Below are 20,862 nucleotides of genomic sequence, written 5' to 3'. Positions count from 1 at the left end.
ATAAAGCTATCATGAAATTCATATGGAAAACAAAAGACCCAGAATAGCAAAAGCAATTCTAAGCAGGAAGTGTAAATCTGGAGGTATAGCAATACCAGATTTCAAACTGTACTACAGTGCAATAGTAAAAAAAAAAGCATGGTACTGGTACCAAAACAGGCAGGTGGACCAATGGTACAGAATAGAGGACACAGAGACCAATACACAAAATTACAACTTTCTTATATTTGATAAAGGGGCTAAAAGCATGCAATGGAGGAAGGATAGCATCTTCAACAAATGGTGCTGGGAAAACTGGAAATCCATTTGCACCAAAATGAAACTGAATCCCTTTCTCTCGCCATGCACAAAAGTTAACTCAAAGAGCTTGATATCAAATCAGAGACTCTGCGCCTGATAGAAGAAAAAGTTGGCTCCGATCTACATATTGTGGGGTCGAGCTCCAAATTCCTTAATAGGACGCCCATAGCCCAAGAGTTAAATACAAGAATAAACAAATGGGACTTACTTAAACTAAAAAGTTGTTTCTCAACAAGAGAAACAATAAGAGAGGTAAATAGGGAACCTACATCCTAGGAACAAATTTTTACTCCTCACACTTCAGATAGAGCCCTAATATCCAGAGTATACAAAGAACTCAAAAAATTAAACAATAAGATAACAAATAACCCCAACAAATGGGCCAAGGACCTGAACAGACACTTCTCAGAGGAGGACATACAATCAATCAATAAGTACATGAAGAAATGCTCACTATCTCTAGCAGTCAGAGAAATACAAATCAAAACCACCCTAAGATACCATCTCACTCCAGTAAGATTGGCAGCCATTATGAAGTCAAACAACAATAAGTGCTGGCGAGGATGTGGGGAAAAGGGTACACTTGTACATTGCTGGTGGGACTGCAAATTGGTGCGGCCAATATAGAAAGCAGTATGGAGATTCCTGGGAAAGCTGGGAATGGAACCCCATTTGACCCAGCTATTGCCCTTCTCGGACTATTCCCTGAGGACTTTAAAAGTGCATATTATAGGGATACTGCCACATCAATGATCATAGAAGCACAATTCACAATAGCTAGACTGTGGAATCAACCTAGATGCCCTTCAATAGATGAATGGATAAAAAAATGTGGCATTTATACACAATGGAGTATTACACAGCACTAAAAAAACGACAAAATCATTGAATTTGTAGGGAAATGGATGGCATTAGAGCAGATTATACTAAGTGAAGCTAGCCAATCCTTAAAAAACAAATGCCAAATGTCTTCTTTGATATAAGGAGAGCAACTAAGAACAGAGCAGGGAGGAAGAGCATGAGGAAAAGACTAACATTAAACAGAGATGAGTGGTGGGAGGGAAAGGGAGAGAGAAGGGAAATTGTATGGAAATGGAAGGAGACCCTTATTGTTACACAAAATTACATATAAGAGTTTGTGAGGGGAAAGGGGGGAAAAAAACAAGGGAGAGAATTGAATAATAGAAGATGGGGTAGAGAGGGAAAATGGGAGGGAAGGGGAGGGGGGATAGTAGGGGATAGGAAAGTTGCAGAATACAACAGTCACTAATATGGCATTATGTAAAAATGTGGATGTGTAACCGATGTGATTCTGCAACTTGTATTTGGAGTAAAAATGGGAATTCATAACCCACTTGAATCAAATGTATAAAAGATGATATGTCATGAGCTTTGTAATGTTTTGAACAACCAATTAAAAAAAAAAGAATAACCATGGTATAGTATTAACAATCATGTTTTTTAAAAATTTTCAACATATTTATATCCACAATGGCTATTAATGAAAAAAGTCTTTCTTCCTTTTCAGTCATTACTATTACTATTTTACTATTTTATTCTTTTTCCTGGCTGAGTCTGTTAAGTGGTTATGTTGGATAGCCTTGACCCTTTTCTAACCTGAGGAAAAATTTCAACATTTCACTATTATGATGTTATTTGCAACTCTTTTAGCACAGATAGGCTTTATCAAAAGTAAATTCTCAGCAGGGCACAGTGGTACATGCATGTAATCCCAGCTACTCTGGAGGCAGAGGGAAGAGGATAAAAATGTTAAGGCCAGCCCTCACAACTCAGTGAGACCCTGTTGAAACTAAAAAATTTTTAACAAGGGTTGGGAAACTGGATGGGGCTATAGCTCAGTGGTAAAGCGCTTGCCTCACATGTGTGAGGCACTGAGTTCGATCCTCAGCAACACATAAAAATAAATAAAGATATTGTGTGTCCATCTACAATGAAAAAATATGGTTGGGAATATAGCTTAGCAATTACCTTTCTTGTACTAGGCTAGAGCACTTGTCTGGCATGGGAGAGAACCTGGGTTCAATTCCCAGGACCAACAAAAAGAAAAGGTAAGCTTTCATCCATTACTTCCTTGATACATTTTTTTTAAATTATACATTCACATATAAATATGTCACAATGAAGAACAGTATTATGTATAATTATAATGTACCAAATTATTTTTTTAAAGATAAATAATAAATTGATTCTGGATTTTATGAAATACTTTTTAGACATGTATTGACATGATCATGTTTTCTTCCTCCTTGATTTTAGTTAATGTGATGAATTACAATGACTGGTTTTCAAATGTTAAACCAAACTCTGTAATTCTACATAAACTTAACTTTGTCACAATATGTTATACTTATTAAATATTATTATACTGAATTTGCTAATATTTCATTAGAATTTTTACAATTAAGGTTATTCCCTAAGTTAAATGACCTAGTTTCCTTTCTTTTACTGTCCTGGTAAAAGCTTATAAAATTAACATTGTTTCCATTCTCTATGAGAGCCAAAGGCTTGTTATTCTTTCCTTAAATGTTTAATGGAGATCTCTACTTTGAGAAGGCTTTCAATTAGATTACCATTTAAAAAAAATACAAAATTATTCACATTTTTAATCCTACTATTAACTTTAAGTTGAATTTTTACAGAAATATTTCCATTTCAATTAAATTATTTATATTTATGGCCCCTTATTCACAATATTCTTTTATTAATTTTAGGCTATGAAAGATCTTTAGTGATAGCCAATTTCAGTAATGAAAAAGTGACTATTTGTTGCTCTCAATTTTCTTGATGATAAGTCTTACCGAGAATTATAAATTTCATTAGACTTTTAAAAAAGTTTTTTTAGTTGTTGTTGGATGAAATACCTTTATTTTATTTATTTATTTTTATGTGGTGCTAAGGATCAAACCCAGGGCCTCGATTAAGCTAGGTGAACGCTCTACCACTGAGCCACAACCCCAGCCCCTCAATAGACTTTTGGAAGACTCAATACATGTTTTTTTGCTTTGTTCATTTTCTTTATTGTATGGTTTCTATTTTATTAATTTCTTATCTTTACTAATAATTTACTACCTTTGAATTTAATTTGCTGTTGTTTTTCTAACCTCTGATGCTTAATTCATTAAATTTAAATGTTTTCTTTTCCTAATATGTGTATGTAAGGCTCTAAATTTCTCTCTCACATAGCTTTAGCTATTATCCATAAGGTTCCATCTAAAATATATTTATAGTTGGGCATGGTGGTGCACGCCTATAATCCCAACAGCTAAGGAGACTGAGGAAAGAGATTAGAAATTCAAAACCAGCCTCAGTAAGGCCCTAAGCAATTTAGCGAGATCCTGACTCAAAATAAAAAATTTTTTAAAAAGGGTTGATAATGTGGCTCAGTGGTAAAACCCAGCTCTAAGTTCACTTCCTAGTACCAAAAAGAACAAATAGCTAAATAAATTAATAAAACATATCTATTATTATATTTCAGTACAAAAATTTTCTAATTCTTCATTGGTATTTACTCTTTCCAAACATACAGATTTGCAAGTTTTTTGTTATTAATTTCCAGTGAAATTCCATTGTGATCAAAGAAATGTACTGATTTTTCAAAATGTGCATGAATTATGATCTTAGGTTTAGCTCATGTATCTTTCAGGTCAAGTTTGCTAATCTTATTGCTCAAATTTTTCTAATTCCTTACTGATTTTTTTCTGTGGGGGGGGGGAGGGTGCTGTGATTAAACACAGGGGCACTTACACATTGAGCTATATCCCCAGCCTTTTTTGTTTTGAAATAGGGTCTTGCTAAGTTGCTGAAGGTCTTGCTATGTTATCAAGGCTGTCCTTGAACTTATGCGATCCTCCAGTCACTGGAATTATTGGAATTGCCCCACTGTACCCAGCTTTTACATTTTCTACATTTCCATCGGTTACTGACAGAGGAATGCTAAAATTTCTCATTATGAATATGGATTTGTCCACTCCTCCTTTTAATTCAGTCAACTGATTTTAATATTTTTAAATTTTTTTTAGTTGTAAATGGACACAATACATTTATTTATTTATTTTTATGTGGTGCTGAGGATCAAACCAGTGCATCACATGTGTTAGGTGAGTGCTCCACCACTGAGCCACAACCCCAGCCCCTGAGGTGTTATTAGAAACATATAATTTCAAGTTTTATATATTCTTTGTAAAGTGAATCATTTACTATTTTTAAATCTCCCGCTTTTACTGTTTTTTGTTTTAAAGTCTACTTTATCTGAAATAATTGTCAGCCATCTTTGTATTAATGTTTCAAGCATTTCATATATGTATAAAACATGCCTCTTGAAAGCAGCAAATTTGTTCTGATTTATAACCTCCTTGACATTATTACTGCCCTTTTTACTTTTTTTCCATGTGGGGGATCATACCCAAGGCCTCATATATGTATGCTAGGCAAACACTCTATCACTGTCTTTTTTTTTTTTAGCATTAGGTGGACACAGTATCTTTATTTTTATGTGATGCTGAGGATAGAACCCAGGGCCTCATGCATGCTAGGCAAGCATTCTACCACTGAGCCACAACACCAGCCCATACCACTGTCTTTTTATTGGAATTTTTTTCTTTATATTTAATATAATTACTAATATTTCAATTTCAAACTACTGTCTTAATATCTGCTATTTTTTAATTATGATTATTTTCTTTCCTATGCTCTTTATAGAATTTTTTTCCTCTATTAGCTGTGTTAATTATCCATTCATTTACTATTATTTTAATCCTACCCCTACAGCAGAGTATGATCATTGGCCAAATCTAGCATTCTGATTTTGTAAATAATTTTATTGGAATACAGTCACACCCATTCAGTTACATATGTGTATGATAACTTTTTCCCTACAGCATCAGAGCTGAATAGTTGCAAGAGAGTTTCTAGGCAGGCTAAAATATTAACTATTTGAATTTTTACAGAAAGATTGTTAACCCTGGCCCTAGAGCTTAGAGCAAGCATTCTTAGTTTGACAAAAACTCAAAAAAAAGTAAAAATTTCTACCTCTTGCCAAACAATGTACAGCCCTACAAGTCCTAAAAAATATGCTGGCCTCTAAGAATACAGTGAGGAATAAAACTGATTCTATCCCTTGTCCTATTGAGTTTACAGTGTATAGTAAAGAGATCACTTGAGTTTTTCATAAAGGAGTTTAAATTATGGAAGCAAACAGCTTCCCCTCAGTGTGTCCCTTCTTTGATACAAAGCAATCAGTAAAGACTTGCTGCAAATTAACTCAAAGAAAGCATAAAGAATGTTCCAATAACCTACATCTTTTCCAGCCAGACTTCAATAATCTATTGCCTGTACTCCTAGGATAATATATCTTTTCAAATATCACAGGCAGAAAAAAAGCATTTACTCATATGTTTAATGACAAACACTGAACATGGTGACTTAACTCAGCCTCTGTTCCCTCTTACTTATATAATTCTAAGATCTTTGTCATATTATTAATTTTACATGAACAGCATCATGCTTTTTAAACCCAGACTTTCTAGAGCAGCCAAAGGAAAAGGTGACCTTAAAAAAAAAAAAAAATCAAACTTAGGGCTGGGATTGTGGCTCAGTGGTAAAGCACTTAACTCACACATGTGAAATACTGGGTTTGATCCTCAGCACCACATAAAAAAGAAATCAAACTTAAATATTGAAGAAAGTAGAGCAGGACTATTATACTAAAATTCTAAAAGTTTTTTTTTCCCCTGCTCTATTCCTCCATATGCCAAGATCTACTAAGTAATAGTAAATTATTACTTTGTAATAATAATTTTTAAATTGTCCTCCACGTGAATAGAGAAGAATTCATGGCTTTTGAAATAAGATAGACAGGTTTGAGTCCAACTCCTTTACTTACATTTGAGTTATTTAATCTCCCTGAACCTCAATTACTTACCTTCAAAATTGGATGAATCATAGAGTACTAAAAAATAGTGTTAGTTTCCTCCTAAACCAAGATTTGGCCTCAGAATTCTGTGACAAATAATTTATTTATAATTTATGCACCCTTCTTTTTCCAGAACACTGAACCTTCTTCCTATCTTCTTTAAAAATTATCATTCCCTTTTCTTTCTACTAGCAGAATTTTCAAATCAGGCTCTGGTTTCTGGTTCTTAGACTAGCCATTAAATTTGTAAAAATTTCTCATCTCTTACCATTTTTCTTCATTTGACAAATGTACTGAAGTCAAAAGGCCATTAAGATGTCAATCTTATCAACAATTCCCTTTACTATGCACTCAAAATGTTTACTTAATCACTATCAATGAGTGGAAATACCTCTTCAGTCTCAAACCCTGGTAACCCCATCAAGCATAATTTCAGAGGATTAGTATTAATAAGGAAAATGTTAGAGTCCAATATTTCAATCAAATACTGTATTTACAAAACAGAATTGTCTTCTAAGCAGATGTTCTAATGTATTAGTCCAAAGTAATTTTTGTCGAGCTAGAACATAAGTGTGGAATATCTGTGAAATTTTAAAAGTTTGAATCAAAGTTCTAGACATTTCAATACTATACATAATTGTGACAACTGAGACAAAGAGACAATACAGACAGAAAATGATTATTTGCTTTTATCCTTAAAAGAGGGAATCTTTTATACAGAAGTTCTACGTACCCATCCTTGCATTTTAAAAATTAGTAAGTGAACTCTCAAATAAATGGTACAAAGGCCCCAATGTACAAAAAAGAATGTACACATATTGGAAATTTATTCTGAATATCATCTGTGATCACATTATAATAATATAGTTCTTATCCAAATGTTGTTGCAATAAGGTTTTAAGACATGCCAATAAAATACTTCTGTTTCCTATGTTATTAATTAGTGGCAGCATAATATATAAATAACATGACATTTTAAATTATATTAAGATACCATTAATTATTATAAGAAAAATAGTGTTTTACTTTTCCTTAACTAAACCTGGACATTGGCTGGGGAAGTGGCTCAGGGTACAGCACTAGTACTGAGTTTAATACCCCAGCACCAACCCCCCCCCCCAAAAAAAGTAAATAAATAAAATAAATAAGGCCTAAACATTCAGTGTATGCTTTTAACTAAATCTCATTTTATTTTTACTCAATTCACATAAATTTTCTTCAATTATAAAAACTATTTCACTAATGTTGAAAAACCCTGGACCTTTCAATCCCCAATTCTCTCTGGTTTAATTCCCAAGAGTATATTTACTTTTTATTTACATGTTTTTTTCTTCCTAGAACTTATCTTATACTAATTTCACAATATCACTACTAGACTATAATCAAAATAAGTACAGGCCACATGCCTATAATTCCAACAACTCTAGAGGATGAGGTGAAAAAATTGCAAATTCAACCCTAGTCTCAGCAACTTAGCAATTCTGTCTCAAAATAAAAAATAAAAAAGGTGCCCGGCATAGTTGCACACACCTGTAATCCCAGTGGCTCAGGAGGCTGCAGCAGGAGGATCATAAGTTTGAGGATATCCTCAGTAACTTAGCAAGGCCCTAAGTGACTTAGCAAGACCTTGTCTCAAAATAAAAAATAAAAAGGGCTGGGATGTAGCTCAGTAGTTAAGCATCCCTGGGTTTAATCCCTGATACCAAAAATCAATAAATAATTTTTAAAAGACTGGGGGTAAATGGGGCTGGGGTTGTTGCTCAGTGGTAGAATGCTTGCTAGATGTATGAGGCCCTAGGTTCAGATCTTAGTACCACATATAAATAAATAAAATAAAGGTACATTTACAACTAAAATAAACATATCTTAAAAAAAGCAACCTGGGGGCTGGGGATGTGGCTCAAGCGGTAGCGCGCTCGCCTGGCATGCGTGCGGCCCGGGTTCGATCCTCAGCACCACATACCAACAAAGATGTTGTGTCTGCCGAGAACTAAAAAATAAATATTAAAAATTCTCTCTCTCCTCTCTCACTCTCTCTTTAAAAAAAAAAAAAAAAAAGCAACCTGGGTTAATCCCCAATAACACAAACATACCAAAAAAAGGTCGGGGAGGGAAAAAGAAGAAGTAGAATTTAGTCAAGACAACAGTATGCTACTGAGGGAAGAAATTTACCATAATGATTAAAGTACAGGCTATGAAATTCTAGAGATACATATTTTAACTCTACCATTTAACAGATTGCTAACTAGAGCTTAGAATAGATAGTGCTTCAATATTCACCTGCAGTGAGGCTTAAAACCTAATTCAGAGTCTACTGAGAAATAGAGAGGCTACTTACTGTTAACTGCAACCCATTCATTTAGATCTTCCCCCTCAGGAAGCATGACAGCCATTCTGAGGTTGCCACTGCCAAGTGTGGCTTCTGCATGCTTTAAGAGCTCATACTGGTGAGACCCCTCTGGGATGTTCTTCTTTGGTTTAAAAGTTTTGGAAGAGCGACTACCACTATGAAAAGAAAAAAAGAAAGAAAAAAAGACACTTCAATATTCAAGGCAAGACCTTCAATACAGGCTAGTACCCTGTATTACTGGACAAAAATAATAGAGGTTGCCGGGCACAGTGGCGCACATCTATAATCCCAGCAACTTGGGAGGCTGAGATAGGAGGATCGAAAGTTCAAAGTAGCCTCAGCAAAAGCAAGGAGCTAAGCAACTCAGTGAGACCCTGTCTCTAAATAAAATATAATACAGGGTTAGGGATATGGCTCAGTGGTTGAGTGCCCCTGAGTTCAATCCCTGGTACCAAAAAGAAAGTGATCTTAAACATCCACATCCACAAATTAACAGCAAATATACCCTTAGCTTCCCTCCCCACTCAGCATTAGACCTAAACTTATATCAGCCACATTAAATAATGGCAATAAAACTGCTGTAAATAATATGTTCTCTACTTAAAATAGCAACAAATTTTCTCTACATTCCCTAATCTAACTCCCAAGGAGGAAAAGACCTTTTAACTACAACTCAGCTACTCACAATAAATTAGTGACTCAGGATTACAGACTGCAATCTATAAAAACAGAAAAAGTACTTCCATGATAATCTGTTCTCGTTTTATTCCTTTTTCATCTACAACTCTCTCATTCTAATACAAATGTGTTTCCTTCTTATAAGAAGCATAAATATGCAATTTTATATCAATAAAACACAAAAATTCTAGAGCAAGGAAAAAAGCTAAATATTTTTCTACCCAACTATAGAAAGCATCAGCCACCATCTAATGCAGAACTCTGGCTAAAGGGTTAAGTAACTAAATATCAGTATGGCTTGTTTGCTCAAATTTCTGAATGTGTATCTAGACACATAGTGCATGTATGTATACATATACATAGAATCGGCACATCATATCCATGGTTTCTGCATCTGTGAATTTAACCAAACAATTGAAAATACTTGAGGGGCTGGGATTGTGGCTCAGTAGTAGAGCGCTCGCCTCTCACGTGTGAGACCCTGGGTTCGAGCCTCAGCACCACATAAAAATAAATAAGTGAAATAAAGGTATTAAAAGAAAGAAAAGAAAATACTTGAGAAAAATTCCATCTGTACTGAACATGTAAAGACACATTTTTTTGCCATTATTATGAAAAACACAGCATAACAGTTATTTACACAGCACTTACATTGTATCAGATATTATAAATACTCTAGAGATTAAAGTATATTAGGCTGGGGTTGTGGCTCAGTGGTAGAGTGCTTGCCTGGTAGAGTGCATGTGTGAGGCACTGGGTTCACTCCTCAGCACCACACACACAAAATAAATAAAAACTAATATTATTTTTTTAAAAGTATATATGTGGATGTAGACAGGTTATATGCAAATATTACACCATTTTAATAAAAGAAACTTAACCATCTGCAATTTTGTATCTGAGAGGGATCCTGGGCCCAATCCCTAATGGATATCAAGGGATATATAAATATAATTAAGCCTTCCAAGCTTGAGGCTTATTTCACCTTCCTCTTCGTTCTCTCCTTTCATCAAATCTAGTATGAAAAACCCGAAATTTAGTTAGTTAATTTATGTAAACAAATGTACTTCACCAGTCTATTTTATAAAAGATACTTTACTAATTTATGTGTGATCAATTACAAAAAATATCTTTCCTATGACTAATGTGATATAAACCTTAACTGTACTCCCTTTAATTAACTCACCACTTGGATGGCTTGGATCCAGCAACTAAAGATGTGACAAGCAACTCTGAAAAGGGTTATTATAAATAGTACCCAAGAACCTCAAAGACATCAGCTATGCCAGTACTTAGGCAGGTCAGAGGCTCATCTGCCCCCCAAACCCTCTACTAATCAAATCTCTCTGTCCTCAAGTTTTAGGTTTCAGAATGTTTTTTTGATCAATGCCCCTCTCTTGGAGTAAATCTTTTACCAGTCTACCTCATAAGATTTTATATTTTGGTAGAAAGAAAGGAAGAAAATAATCTGAGACTGATTTTATGAAGCCCAGCATTGACACATATAAGGCTATATTATCTCTGGCAAATTACCTATCTTTAACAGTGAAAGCCTAATAAAAATAACAAAACATCACCAATACCTATATAATAGAAAAGTAGCAAAAGTGAAAAAATAACATGTGAAAAGCTTTTTTAAAAATATTTTTCTTTTTTAATTGTAGTTGGTCACAATACCTTTATTTTATTTATTTATTTTTATGTGGTGCTGAGGCTCGAACCCAGTGCCTCTCATGTGCTAGGCAAGCACTCTACCACTGAGCCACAAATCCAGCCCCATGAAAAGCTTTTAAAACTGTAAAATACTATGCAACTATTAGTATTTTCATTACCTTCCCTTTTCTGAAATCAAAATAACTCAAAAAAAGAAAGAAAAGAAATAATAAGGCAATACACAAAGCTAGATTCAGCACCCAATCCCACCCCTATCCACTAAGAATAGATGGGGGGAAATATAACCATAATATGAAAACAAATAGCTTTTCATATATCAAGTTCAAAGCAGATTTTTTTAAAAAAATTCTGTTTTATGTATATGTGTGTGTACTCTTCCTTATGCTCACTTGCATCAAGATTCAAGTGACCTCAGAATAAGCTCAGGGCTATATTGGAAATCAAGAAAATGAAGGTCTATTTCTTCATTTTGCTATTTTCTTCCTCTGTTACATAGGAAACCAAAAATTATCACCTGCTCTTCAATTTTTGTTTTGTTTTGTTTTTTAAAAGTCTAGAAAATGACTTTGTACAAAATAGTATAATTTAGAGATGTTTTATAAAATGTTTTTAGTTCCTTGCAGACTCCTAATTCTTTCTTTTCTGTCCTGTTTCTACATACATTCATACCTCCAAAATAAGTCCTCTATCTAATTCCCTCCCATCTAGAGGGGAAATCTGACTTTTATGATTAATTCAGGCAGAATATCCTAACTTCAATACTTTTAAGATATTCTTTTTAAAAACTATTATTAGACATTTTACTCAATTCTTATCTGCAGCTTCTCCTACCAGAATCTACCCTACATTGGAAGGGGTGATCAATATTGCTCCTCATTCCCACCTCTAAAGACCAATGATAAAAGCCCTTAAATTCAAAAGCACAAACAGCAAAGTATGGACACAAAAGTCCAACAATAAATGCAAGTTCTTATAGTAACAATGTATGGCAAAACCCATGTATCTTACACAGCATTTTAAGATATATAAATGCAAACCTTCAAATAAATTTTCAAAAAAGTTGCCCTTTCACTCCACTCTCAGAAGAAATCACAGTTTCCAGTATCCTGTGTATCTCTGTAGAGTCCATGCCTATCCAAGCATAAGAATGTTCATTGGCTATTACACTATTGTAGCCATACTGTAGTATATATACTAAATAGTGTTTTTTACTTAATATATCTAGAAGATTGTTGTATACTAAGGTATAAGTAAGTCTACCATATTCCTTCTAAATTCCTTCAGATTTTATAACTATTTCTTACATGGATATATCATGGTTTAATTAGTCCTCTAATAATAAACATCTATGTTGTTTCTAGTCATTTGCTACTGCAAACAATTCTGCAGATGCAGGATAAATTCCTAGACTTGGGGTACTAAAGGGCATGTACACTTTTAAACTTTGTATCATGCTTATTCTTCCCCCAAGTAAATTACACCCTTTTAAAATTCCAATAACAAGTCCTAGAGCAGTTTATTTAGGGGGACAGGAATTAGATTGCTAATTTCTCTTTTCAGCCCCCAACACAGAATCAAAAGAATTTAGAACTTTCTGAATGAAATATGAATAATGCAATCACTATATATAAGGAGTGCCAGGTTAATAGTTTTTGGAAATATCCTGAAGCAATCACTTTCTAAATAAACATACTATATACTCAGGTTTGTTTTCCCTGATCCATTTACGCCTCTTTGAAGGCAAAAAAATTGGGAGGATTAAGACAGGGTGGTTTATCTAGTAAAGATCTCGGTCCTGCCAGGCACAATAGTGCACACCTGTAATCCCAGCAGTTTAGAGGCTAAAGCAGGATTGCAAGTTCGAAGCCTGCGTAAGCAACCTTGTAAGACAGGTCTCAAAAAAAAAAAAAGATGCCATTGTGGCCCAGTGGTTAAACACTCCTGGTCCAATCACTGGTATCAAAAAAAAAAAAAAAAAATTCAGTCCTAGTTACAGTTTTGAACACATTTCTCTTATGCTCTTCCAATATGATTTACCTTTTCAAATTTCAACATTATTTATTTCCCCTTTGAGATTCTAAAGATATATTAAGGGGTTGCTGTTGTGGTTCAGTGGTTATTACGTGTGAGGTACTGGGTTCGATCTGCAGCACCATATAAAATAAATAAATAAATAAATAAATAAATAAAGGTATTGCGTCCAACTACAACTAAAAAATAAATATTAAAAAAAAGACAAGCCACAGACTAGCAGAAAAATCTCTGTAAACCACATATAGTATATGATAAAAGACTTATATTCAAAATATACAAAAAGCTCTTAAAATTCAATAACAAGAAAAACAACCTATGGAGCCAACCTAGGTGCCCTTCAACAGATGAATCAATAAAGAAAATGTGGTGCTGGGCACGATGGCACACATCTGTAATAGTAATCCCAGCAGCTGGGAAGGCTGAGACAGGAGGATTGCAAGTTCAAAGCCAGCCTCAGCAATTGTGAGGTGCTAAGCAACTCAGTGAGACCCTATCTCTAAATAAAATACAAAATAGGTCTGAGAATGTGGCTCAGTGGTCAAGTGGCCCTGGGTTCAATCCCTGCTTCAAAAATACGAAAAGAAAATGTGGTATTTATACACACAATAGAGTATTAGTTAGCCATAAAGAAGAATGACTTTATGACTTTTGCCATTAAATAGATGGATCTGGAGACTATCATGCTAAGTGAACTAAATGTCAAGGGGCTGGGATTGTGGCTCAGCGGTAGACGACTTGCTTAGCATGTGTGAGGCCCTGAATTCGATCCTCAGCACCACATAAAAATAAATAAATAAAATAAAGGTATTGTATCCAATACAACTAAAATACAAATATTAAAAAAAAAACTAAAGATAAAATGTTTTTTCTGATATGTGGAAGCTAATCCACTATAAGGCAGAAGGGGGCAAGAAAAAAAAAGTAGTTGTTCAGTGGAATAGACAAAGGGGAATGAAGAGAAGGGAGGGGGGATGGGAAAAGAGAAAGAAGATAGTACAATGAATCTGACATAACTTTCCTATGTATGTATATGAATACACCCCAAAGAATCTCATCTTGTGTACATCCACAGAAATTAATTTAAAAAAAATCTTACCAGTAAATGGCAGAAAGAACAAGAGAGTAAAAGAAAGGGAGCAAGGAGTGGGAGAAGGGAAGAGGGAGATACTGAAGACTGAATTAGACAAGATACATTCCATACTTTTATAATTATGTTAAAATGTTCTATTGTCATGTATAATTAAAAAGAGCCAATATAAAAAAAAGAAAAAGAAAACAACCCAATGAAAAAATGGGCAAAAAAGATAAACTCCCTCAAAGATATACAGATGGTAAATAAGAACATGAAAAAATGCTCACCCCATCATTTGTCATCGGGAATTACAAATTAAAACAATGACATATTACAACACACCTATTAAAATGGCTATAATCCAAAACTGACTATACCAATGCTGACAAGTGTTAGGTGCAGGGCAGGCTGAACGAATGTGGCTAACCCACGCACTCAAACCCCTCTCTGTCTGGTCCTTTAAAACCTGTTTGTGTCAAGTCTGAACACTCAACCCCACTCAAGGCTGACTACTGGACCCCCACCTGTCTGGTGCAACGGAAACCCACATCTAGCCTCTGCCTGTCCTGTCTGCCTGAAGGCAGAAGATGATACTACTGTATGATCCAATCACTGTACACCAACAAGGCAGCTTGCAGACCCAGAGACCCCATTAAATTTGGACTATAAAAAATTCCCTCCTACCGGGCCCCTCTCTCTTGCTCTTGCTCTTGCTCTCTCTCTCTCTTGCTCTTGGTCTTCCTTTTGCTTTCGCTCTCCCTCTCTCTCTCCTCTCCTCTCTCTCTTTGCTCTCCCTCCTTCTTCTCTCTTTCCCACTCTTTTTCTCCTCTTTTACACTGCTGCAATAAAAATCTCTTGGTTGCTTGAGGGTTGTGGTCACTTTCCTTTCAATAAGGATGCAAAGCTAGAAAACACTTTGGCAGTATATTACAAAGTTACACATAATCTTTCCATTCAATCTAGTAAGCATTTCATTTGAAAACCTAAATCCATGCAAAAATTTGCACACGGATATTTACAGCAGCTTTAATCATAATCACCAAAACTGTAAGCAACTCAAATACCCTTATACAAGAAGAGTTAAACTGTAGCACGCCCATACAATGGTTCTGTTCAGTAATAAAAAGAAATGAGCAAGTCACGAAATGACCTGAATACTTCACTTAATATTGCTAAGTGAATGAGTTAGTTTAAAAAGTCGACATACTAGGAATCCAAATATTCTAGCAAAAATAAGAGACAGTAAATGTACAGGGGTTCAGACAGGAGGATGAGCAATTACTGGGTATATTCCCCCAAAAAAAATTTTTTTAAATGTTCACATTTAAAAAAAAATTTACTTGGGGCTGGTGTTGTGGCTCAGAAGTAGAAAACTCACCTAGCATGCATGAGGCACTGGGTTTGATCCTCAGCACCACATAAAAATAAAACAAAGATATTCTGCCCACCTATAACTAAAAAAAATAAGTATTTTTAAAAAAACAAACTTATACATTAATGTTCATGGCAACTAAAAAACAATGTTTTGTTTATTCAGAATAAACAAAATGTAGAAACAACTCAAGTGTTCATCAACTGATAAATGGGTAAATAAAAAGTGGTTTATAGCCAGGCATGTTGGCGCAAACCTGTAACCCCAACAACTTGGGAGGCTGAAGCAGGAAGATCTCAGTTCAAGGCCAGCTGATCAACTTAGCAAGACCCTGTCTCAAAATTTAAAAAAAAAAAAAAAAGCCTGGGCATGAGCTTGTTAGTACAGCACCCTTGGGTTCAATCCCCAATTCTGCAAAACAAAACTAAAAATTAAAATAAACAATAATTGGGGCTGGGGATGTGGCTCAAGCGGTAATGTGCTCGCCTGGCATGCGTGCGGCCCGAGTTCGATCCTCAGCACCATATACAAACAAAGATGTTGTGTCCGCAAAAAAAAAAAAAAAAAAAAAAAGCCACGATAACAACAGTGGGGAAAGATCATTCAAGCTGCAATGTAGTAACTTCGTTGGCTTTATTAAATTTGAAACTTGTGATTTTTCTCATTATAAATGTTCACTTTCTAATTTCTACTTTAATTTTTATTCATTTTTCTCAAAGAGGGTCCCTAGAATCTGGATTAGTCTCTATGAATTTGAAGGCTCACTACTGGTACTACAAGAAGGAAAATTGGAATGTAGACGTGATATAACTGATTCTCTCAATTTTCATCACATAAACCTGCTTTGATACATTCTCAAGAGAAAAATACCTTTGGATCCCCTAAAAAAAAAAATAACAATCTTCCTCTATTAGGCACTGTTATATTCTAAAGAATCTTCTATTACTATATTTATCTAGCAATGAAAATTGTATGGTAGCCTCAACTGTCTCTCCTACCACTATGTATTATTTAGGGGCAGGTCCTATCAATCTATTTGTGTATTTTTTTCAGAAGCTACTTTGGAATGTAATAAATGATCAATAATTGTTGATTTTAAAAAGTTACCTTGAACTAATCTAGCTTTAAGAAAGTTTATTAAAGCTGTTTCACTATCTTATAGCAGATGTTTATTAATCTCTTTAAGTGGAGAACAGAGTTAACTATAATAATGGATAGGAGCCAAGCACAGAGGCACACTCCTGTAATTCCAGTCATTTAAGAGACTAAGAGGATCACAAGTTTAAGGGCAGCCTGGGAAAATCAGCAAGATCTTGTCTTAAAATAAAAATAAAAAAGCTGGGGATGTACCTCAGTGGTAAGAGGCTTGCCTGGCATGCACAAAGCCCTGTGTTCAATCTTGAATAAGGCCAAAAAAAAAAGAAAAGAAAAAGAAAGAAATGACATGAAACTGATGTGAGCTATTCTCTTTAAGGACCTAGGAGTTGAGTAAGTAAGTGCCATCCCAATTCCTTGCTCATCTAAATGATCACTGTAGCTGGTCACAGTGGTGCAAGCCTATAATCCCAGCTACCAGAGAGACTAAGGGAAGAAGACCACAAGTTCTAAGTCAGTCTCTGAAACTTAGTGAGAGACTGTCTCAAAATAAAAAATTTTAAAAGCTGGGGATATAACTCAGAAGTAGAAAGCCCTGGGTTCAATCTGAAGTACCAAAATAATAAAATAAAATAAAAAATCATCATTAAAACAGCTCTGTTGCCAGTAGCAAAAAGAAAAAAAGAAAAAAAACTAGCAACAAATGCAAGCAGCAGGAGCTAGGACTACTTGCTCCTCCTCCATAAAAGATAAACTACTAATTTAGTTAATGGAATGTTTAGAACTTTGTGAAGTATAAATGTATGCTTATATTATACAAAACCCAAAAGGAATGCCCCTTGGTTTTATTTTTAAGTTAAAAGAACTTTCTGAGGTGAATGAAATATTCTAGACCTTAAAACATGTGTGGGTTACACAAGTGTATGTTTGTTTCAACCAATCAAACTATATATTTAAGACTTGAGCATTTCATTATATGTAGATCATATCTGAATACAATAAAATTAAAAATAACTTACACCAGTAAACTCCTTAGACACACCTCTAAGCTACATACTATGGAAGTCCCACAATGCTCAAACATTTATACAATAATTTTTTTCATTACTAATCTCTTGGTCTCAAATTCTTAGTGTATTTGAGCCTTTGATAATATGAAAGACAGTATGGACTTTCTCTTTAGAGACATAAAAAACAATATTTTGCATACAGGAATTCAGGCAGGTGCTGAAACCTAATTCATAAATGTAGCCAAAGAAGATCCTCCCTCTCTAAAGCTATTATGAAAACATTAATTTTTTTCCCTAAATATTCTGAGCTCCACATTTATTTTCTAATCCTATAGACGTATGTTTCAGATAAAATCATACTCTTAAGTTCATGACAAATAAGTTCAGATATTTTTGCTTTTATTTTAATATTTTTTTTAGTTGTTGATGGACATTCACTCATTTATTCATTCATTTATTTATTGTGCTGAGAATCAAACCCAATACCTCAAATGCTAGGCAAGCGCTCTGCCACTGAGCCACAACCCCAGCCCTCAGATTTTTTTATTCAATGAAAACACTCACAGTAGGTTATATTCTATAGTTTATTCTTTTTAAAAATTTTTCTATTAATTTTTCTATTAAACAGTAATAGCAGAAAGTTTTCATCATATTCATTAAATAATCTGTACTATCTTCATTTATAATAAATTCACTGGATTAATATTTTTTTAAAAACAAAGAAATAATGCTGATGACAATAAAAATAGATACTATCCCATAATATATTTTTTAATATTTATTTTTTAATTGTACACAATACCTTTATTTTGTTTATTTTTATGTGATGCCACATGTTAGGTGAGCGCTCGACCACTGAACCACAACTCCAACCCCCCCCAGAAGATATTCTTATTTCTTTTATTAAATGGCAGTTACATAAAAAATATTGGCAATGTGAATATAAAAGTTGAAATCATTTTCTTCTACAATATTATGCTAAAGCAAAATAAGCCAATCCCAAAGAACCAAAGGCAGAGAATGTTTTCTCTGATACTCCATGCTAATTCACAATGGGTGATGGGGTTTTGGACTAGACAGAGCAAAGTGGGGAGAGGGGGCATGGGGATAGGAATGATAGCAGAATGAATAGGACATTATTACCCTAACATGCATACATGATTACATGACCTATATAACTCTACATCATGTACAACCAGACAATGAGAAGTTATACTCCATATATGTATGATGTGTCAAAATGTATTCTACTGTCATGTATGATTAATTAGAATTTAAACATTTTTAAAAAACCATTTTCTCTTACAAATCCAATTCAAAAGCAGCTGATTAGATTTCAAATGCAACTTTTTTTTTTAAGAGTTAAAAAAAAATAGGGGTCATTCCTGATTTGGCATTAAAGTTTAACCAATTAATAAAGGTCAAAGACATTAAAGACTTAAATTTGCTATACAGCAAATCTTCTGAAGTAAAATCAGATTAGTATAAAACATCATTGAATACTGATAAGTAATAATTAAGTTCTAAAATTTACCAATGCTTTATACAACTATTAAAATATTCTAATCAAGAGCTTTAAGAAATTCAGGAACAAAATTCTTATTATAGGACTAATTTAAAATTATCCATTCTTCTGACAGATTAAGTATATCAATCTAACTTAAACATATGATAAAATGGAAAATACCAAGCAATCTGTGATTTCAACAGTTAGTTTTGCATGAAAGGGACTAAACTATCTTCTGAACAAAAGAAAGACACACTAAAGAGAAATGCTATAATCTTAAAAAGGACAGAAGGGAATAAAAAGGGGACAGGGAGAAATTCCATGAGAGGTAACTAGAAATTAAACCATAGTACTGAGACATTTCATATCTATTAAACCACAGTACTGAGACATTTCATATCTAAAAGGGCATGTGGCATATCAAAATAGTCTGTTAAGAAACAAAATAGTCAAGGAGAGATCTGATAACCAAGAACAAATTAAGAGAAAACTAGATAACATACATGTAGCAATAAATATCTACTACTGCAGTTAAGCTTCAAACAAAATACTATACAATTTAGTTAACCAAATTCTAAATGCAAAGCTCAGATACTTTTAAAGGTTCGTTAACATTTTAATGGCCTAATACTTTTTTTTTTGAGAGAAAGAGAGAGAGAGAGAGAGAGAGAGAGAGAGAGAGAGATTGAGAGAATTTTTTTAATATTTATTTTTTAGTTTTCCATGGATACAACATCTTTATTTTATGTGGTGCTGAGGATCGAACCCAGCGCACTGCACACGCCAGGCGAGCGCATTACCGCTTGAGCCACATCCCCAACCTTAGGCCTAATACTTTTTATTATTAATCTGGAAATAAAACAAAAGGAAAATTATTCACCTACCTAAAATCAGACTTTTAACTGACATTTAACTGATAACAATGATGACAAACAGATCTTTAATCCTCTAAGCTATCTAATATTGCCATGTTAAAACACTGGCAAACTGTGAAGATGCATAAAAGATATTCCGTTTTCTTATAAAAAATTCTTGAACTATGGAAATGTTAGTTGAAAAGAAAAAGATTTTTAGACTCACTCTTAACACACAGCAGACAAATTCAAAGCAAAGACAATTCAAAAAACAAAGTAGGTCAACACAATGACATAATTTCTTTGCATTTAGACATGACACAGTTGTTAATGGTTAACAGAACATGGTAATAAAATAAAAATAGATTAGCACTTATAAGAAAACTTTTGAGAACAACGGCTAAAAAGTTAAAGATGATGGGCTGAAATATATATTAGCCTCTCTCACTCCTTACTAAAAGTAGCCAATAAAGTGAATTTTTAAAAAACCATAATCTGAGGCTGGGGTTGTGGCTCAGCAGTAGAGTACACGCCTAGCACGTGCAAGGTGCTGGGTTCAATCCTCAGCACCACATAAAAATAAATAAATAAAATAAAGATATTGTGTCCAACCACAACTAAAAAAGAAAAATTTAAAAAGAAATCATAATCTGCCTGGTGCAGTAGTGCACACCTGTAATCCCAGGAATTTGGGAGGCTGAGGCAGAAGGATTGCAAATTCAAAGCCAGCCTCAGCAACTTAAAAAAGTGTGTGTGTGGGGGGACACGAAGGATGACACTATACACAATGACGACTACAACAGCTAATAGGGGCAATTACCAAGAATACAAGTATCAATAAATGTTGGCAAGGATGTGGAGAAAAGAATACATTCATACATTCTGGAGGGACTGCAAATTGGTGTAACCTCCCTGGAAAGCAGTATCTAAATTCCTTAGAAAACTTGGAATGGAACCACTATTTTACCCAGTTATCCCACTCCT

At 34.2% G+C, this 20,862-nt stretch overlaps 1 protein-coding gene across 2 annotated transcripts in view; it reads right to left on the bottom strand.

The window, feature by feature from the left end:
- Positions 1-20,862, bottom strand: part of Mob1b (MOB kinase activator 1B) — a 69,174-nt gene that overhangs the window by 25,871 nt on the left and 22,441 nt on the right. For both annotated transcript variants that reach the window (XM_078021392.1, XM_005333265.5), the window contains one exon: positions 8,571-8,737. In XM_078021392.1, the coding sequence (XP_077877518.1) occupies positions 8,571-8,737 (167 nt within the window). The remainder of the gene's footprint in view (positions 1-8,570; positions 8,738-20,862) is intronic.

Source organism: Ictidomys tridecemlineatus, chromosome 9 (assembly GCF_052094955.1).
Source record: "Ictidomys tridecemlineatus isolate mIctTri1 chromosome 9, mIctTri1.hap1, whole genome shotgun sequence".
NCBI classification, from domain to species: Eukaryota; Metazoa; Chordata; class Mammalia; order Rodentia; family Sciuridae; genus Ictidomys; species Ictidomys tridecemlineatus.
The sequence above is the reverse complement of the archived record's forward strand: the minus strand, read 5'-3'. Positions and strand labels throughout refer to the sequence as shown.